Raw genomic sequence first — 5,720 nt, 5'->3', positions numbered from 1 at the left:
CCATTCCCTTTTCTCTATTCTGCCTTCTGAGAGAAGATAGATGAGTTTGAAAGCCCAGACTTAAGGAACAGGTTTTCCCCCCACTGCTTTCCGACTTCTGAACCAGTCACCTCTTTCCATATTCCCTTCCGGATGGTGCTGCCGTGTTCTCAGAATTTTAACGACCGTTCTAGGATATATGTCGCTTTGTATGTCTTTCTGCAACACTCCAGTTCACACTACAACAGGCTGCTACTTTGCGTTCGTGGTTGAATTTATTATTACCAGGTACACTGATTAGCAACAGGGAATCTTATTGCACCTTGATGTATATAGCAATAAGCTAATATGAATTTCTTATTGAATCAACTGGCAGCCGTAGTGAATATATTTATTTTGAACAGTAGTTCAAAACCTTCCTAATTTTGTTTGTAACAGTGTTCCAGCAGCCATTATTTTAAAGATAGAATCTGCTGAATAAACTTAGCGTCTGTGGTGGTGGGGGGGGGGGAGGTTGTCGATTTCCCAATAAATTTTTTTCTCCCTTCGCCCCCCCATCCCAGACTGATGCTGCACGACCCGCTGAGTTCCTCCTGCAGATAGTTTGTTGTTCAGAGTCCAAACTCTGCCGTCTCTCGCGTCGACAAGTTGTTAAACTTGTAATAGGAAATGACAGATTCCCTTATTTCTCAGGTAGGCAATGTTGCGGCGGCACCCACTCAGGAGGTAATCAGAAGCCAGTTTCCCCCACCCCCAGCCTCAGCAGCCGAGCGGTAGCACCCGCAGCGCTAGGATACCCTCTTGCGTTATCAGGTCAAGGGTATCTCCCGACTGACGTAGGTTAGCAGGCCGACGCCGCGCTATAAAAGGACCGAGGTGCCGACCGCGCCGCAGAGTTTCAGCTGCAACCAGCACATAACATACCGCTGTCCGGAGAGCCTCCGAAATGAAGTCGCACAACGGTGGAAGTGCAGAGAGTTGTAAGCATCGGGATGGGAGTTGCTGTCTTTACCGGAGCGCGGAGTAGTTGGGAGGACGGGGGTGTAGACTCTCTAGTACTGTTCTTCTGAGACAAGTCAAGTTGCACTGCGAATAGATGCAAAGGTGGGCGAATGCTTGTTGGAAAGGATGTATTTTAATGGCGGAGCAGGGTGAACCGGTATGAATTATTATCCAAGGAACTCGGTGGGTCGAGCGGCAGCGGGTGTTTTTTTTGGGGGGGGGGTTGCCATTTTGGGTCTGACCCGAAACGATGGCAGCTCTTCCCCACTCCCCCCGATACTACTCGATTCAGAGTTCCCAGATGATTGATTGTTCGTTCGTTGCTCCAGATGCGGCACCTATAGACTCTAGTTTGCTATTTACATACCGTCCTAACTGTTGCTGTTCAGACTGAACTTTATTTTAAACTGAAACTTGAAGAAAGTCCATACAGCCCCTAGTCGATCAGTTCTACCGACGATTTTTCCTTGCTGTTGTGCATCTGCATCAAGTTTTGCGGTTATTTCAGGCTTGCTGTGTTGTCAGTTAACGTTCTGAATCAAGAGCTGTCGTTGTCCGAGCCGCGTGTCCGCGGTGGGGGCAGGCGAAGCGATTAAAACCAATAGCCAATGTGTTTCAGCGCCGACCGAGGTCGAAGATCTGAGCGCCGTGCTGTGTGAATTTGATGCGGTGATCGAAGACTTCGCTTCCCCGCTCAGCAAGAGACACTTTAGGTATGAGGAGCACCTGAGGTGCATGAAAAGACGAAGCAGCACAAGCGTCAGCGACTCTGGTGTCAATGATCCGGACAGTGAGTATTCAGTACAAACACTGTTAAACGTGTCCGGTTTATCTTCATTTTATTTTCAGTTATAACACGGACAAGGCCCTTCCAGCCCAATGAGCCCACCAACCCACCGATGTAACACTAGCCTAATCACAGGACAATTTACAATGACCAATTAACCCACCAACTGGTCCATCTTTGGCTTGCGGGAGCAAACGCACGCAGTCGCGGGTAAACGTACTAACTCTTTACAAAAGGCGCAGGAATTGAACTTCGAACTCGGTGGCGCCCCAGCTCAGACGATAAATGTGGCAATACAAAGTTATTCTGGATTGGGTAGACCCGAACAAACCCTGTAACGGTTACATCCTGTTCCCTGGCAAGAACCCATTGTTTCTCCAATTATCTTGGGATTTGTCCTCACCGTTGCTTCTGAAGGACATTTCATGCAATATTCCGAAGTATAGTTACCCGATACTGCGATGTACATCCGAAATGAGCCGATACGCCCCTTGTCCTTTGCACCCCTCCTGGGAAAACAATTCTCCCCAGGTAGCCTTTCTAGGTTGGACACTAACTTTACCAAAGACCAGCCTTGCTGCAAAGATCAGTACAGCCAGTCTTCACACTGCCTCAACGAACCAGTGCCTAGAAACTTTGGTGACTGATGGTTGGTCGAATCACATGGAGCCAAAGAGTCCAGGTTCCATGCTGTATTAATATCCTTAACTTTTGCTCCATGGCTAAAATCATCAGCTTCCTTTCTGTCTTGCTATCAGCTGGGTACACTACACACTGGGCGCACGTGTTCGAAGGCAAAGATGACCCTTTTATTGATTAAGTTCGAGCCACTGATGTGGCAAAGTGGGCCCCGCCTTCCCTCCGCACACCCGCTGCATCAATTGCTCCCGTGATTCCAGCGCAGTAGTTGTTTTTCTTTTAAACTGACAGGTCCAGGTTCACTTCAGAGAAACAGTTTCACCTTCAGTGACGAGAAGCTTAAGAGTCCTACGGTTCCCAGTTCCAGAGGTATTTTGCTTTGTCTTGTTTCCTGACTGATTAACCCTAATCAGAGAGCTTGATTCTGTTTTAGCTGCTTTTGAGTTTTGCCTGTTGCCTGTATATGCCAGGAAAATGCAATAGTTCAAGTTTATTGTCATAATACCAGGGTACAGATGCCATAACACTGGTCTTCTGCAGCACATAATAAATTAACACTGTACATAGTACATCACTGAACTTGGGATTATCAGATAGTGGGAAAAAGCATTGCAGCTATATTTAATGTATTCGCTGTACACAGTCATTACCCTTGCAAATGTCATTTCACTTTTTTAATTAATCTTGTCTCTTGGACATTTACTGAGTGACTGACTCACACAATGGAAGTGTCCCATGTGGATATAAATAGTGACTATTAGGAGCGGTGAGCTTGTTGTATTTTCCACCCCCACCCCCACAACCTTCTTACCTGCAAGAGTTATTTTTAACTTCGTTCAAAGTCCAAGCAGGATCAGATCATGGGGCTTGGTGCTGGAGTTTGAACTGGCTTTCACCACTGAAGGTCACTTGTTCTTGGTTCCAGCTGTCTCCAAGGGCAGCAGGTTCTCCAAATCTTCTCTCAGAAAATGCCACGTGGAGAAAAGCTATACAGGTGGGAGCCCTGTGATATCAAGGGAGGAGGCCCTTGTATGAAGTGTAGTGCTGTACTGTAATTCTCCGACACTCCAGAGCTGTTTGCAGTTGGTGTCTTGTCCCAGAACTGCTTTGGGAGGCTACAAAAGGAGCAGGTACCTCTCCTTTGGTCACTATCCTTACCCACACTTAGAAAGATCTACTAGTCACTTAATAAATTCATCAAAAGAGATTAAAACACCCTTGGCTGATGGATTGCTAGGGGACATACATCACCAGTATTGACTGTGCACAGCAAATAAATCACAAAAATGAGCTCTCATTGTGAGGTCAACTTTAATTTCTAAATTCTCGGGATACAGTGCCAGTGACACCCCTCTCTCCATGGCAACACAAGTACTTCTCTACAGCTTTTCTGAATTGCCCTCCAGAAATCTGCTAGCCATGTACTTTGGTCTGAGCCAAAAAACATGAAGCTATCAACATGATATTGATGCATTCATGTACATAGATTCATGCTGTGTAGTTACTTCAAACTACCTTAGGTGCCAGTCAATTCCATACTCAAGTCCATTGTGGAACTTGAATGATTTCATTATGACAAGTGGATAGGTGTTGGTGGAGATGACCTGTAAAATGGTTACTCTATAATACAATAAATCGGTGTTCACGTTTTTATAAATGGAAGATGAGTGATGCCAAACATTAAGCTAAAACTGGCTCTTTTTCGTAACAGCTAAACTTGGAGATACAAAGGAACTGGAAGACTACATTGCAGATTTGAACAGAACATTAGAAAGTGAGTATTATCCCTTGTACTTGGAACAAGCATTAACATTTCTCAACATTGCTGCAACGAGGACCTCCAAACATTTTCCAGCCTGTATGCTGACAATATAAAGCAATATGTAGTTCTGTTAACGCAAGTCACACAATTCTTTACCACACTTCCCAATCAGACTGCCAAATGGAAAAGTAGTCATCTTTGAAAACGAAGTATGCAAACAGCATTCATTGGCTAATGGAATGGTATAGAAACAGCTTGAAGGTGTTTGAACAGGCTGACCATGTTATCACTAAATATTGGTAAATAAATCTAATTGTGTTGTGTTGGATGTTTCACAGGTATGTGAAGGGAAAATGATGAGCTTGGTCCTTGGCCCCGTCTGAACATTTGAAAAACATCAGCAACAAAAACATGTTCAATCTACCAACATTTCTCAATGATGTTTGCACCTTGAAATAGTTGCCAGCTCTTGCAACCAGTTAATGCATCTCAAAACTCTAGATATAATTGTGCTGTTTTTACAAATCTATTTAGATCAAAGTACTATAAAACAAGTACAGTATGTATTTGTATAATGAGGTTTGGGTGGGGGTGGTTGATCTTTGGACTTGAAATAGTGCTGCGCTGTTTAGGAGGGTTTGAGGAAAAGGTAATTTGGAAGGGTTTTAATGAGGCCAGTCGAAATAGGAATGTTTCCATTTCAGTGATTCTCTTGGCCTTATTTCCATCATTTTAGGTCACAATGGTGCTGGCTGCCTTGTGGCCATTCTGTCTTGGGAGAGGAGGCAAAGTACAAGGCCTCCATTTAGAAATGATCTGCACATTCTTCCCACTGGGTCTTCAATCATTTTCATTACTAATAATCATTTCATATTGAAATATTTTGTAAATTAAAACATTGGAGTAAATTTTGCTAGGGTCAAAGTAGTTCACGTTCAAAGCATGGTACTGCAAAATGAAACTTTTTACAAGGCTTCATCTGTTACCTTTTTCCTGTACGGAATATTAAATAATTACTTTTGAAATGAGTTCCAATTTACGAATGCTATCAAGTGTTGCTGCCTGACTTATTTTCAATATTTGAGATCGACAGCTTAAAATTTTCCTGCCAGTTATTAGCATTCCAAACAGACAGAACTGTGTCTGCCTTGTGTAACAAATAAAGAGTGAATAACAGCTTCCTTAAAACTATTTTTAAATTCCAATACACTTGATGTAACATGGGATGTTGCTGCCATGTTTCCTTAAATGCACTGGGAAGCATATTTCTAACTTCTATGCCAAACTTCGAACCCCGCGTAACATTCAGGTCCTTTAGACTAGCATTTGCATTTATCCTCCAAGTCAACACTTTCATAAGAAATGAATACCTAGGCCCCAGTGCAGATTTTCTATGGTACTACATTATTTGTTTACAGGCTATGGGCTTCCTTGTCAGTTGTTGCTCTAGTAGTGACAAGTTGTGCCTCAAATGCTTGCATCCCCTTTTGATGGAGGTATTCCCGCAGTCATTTTGGGAAGGCAGTTCTGGGATTTTGGATCCAGTCACAA

At 43.7% G+C, this 5,720-nt stretch overlaps 1 protein-coding gene across 1 annotated transcript; it reads left to right on the top strand.

Annotated features, from left to right (window-relative positions):
- Positions 1-860: 860 nt before the first annotated feature.
- Positions 861-5,198, top strand: rgcc (regulator of cell cycle). Its single transcript, XM_072260840.1, has 5 exons — positions 861-959; positions 1,601-1,771; positions 2,699-2,776; positions 4,119-4,181; positions 4,508-5,198. The coding sequence occupies exons 1-5, from the start codon at positions 926-928 to the stop codon at positions 4,513-4,515; spliced, it is 354 nt and encodes a 117-aa protein (XP_072116941.1). The 5' UTR covers positions 861-925; the 3' UTR covers positions 4,516-5,198.
- Positions 5,199-5,720: the final 522 nt, after the last annotated feature.

This window comes from Mobula birostris, chromosome 6 (genome assembly GCF_030028105.1).
Source record: "Mobula birostris isolate sMobBir1 chromosome 6, sMobBir1.hap1, whole genome shotgun sequence".
NCBI lineage: Eukaryota > Metazoa > Chordata > Chondrichthyes > Myliobatiformes > Myliobatidae > Mobula > Mobula birostris.
The sequence above is the reverse complement of the archived record's forward strand: the minus strand, read 5'-3'. Positions and strand labels throughout refer to the sequence as shown.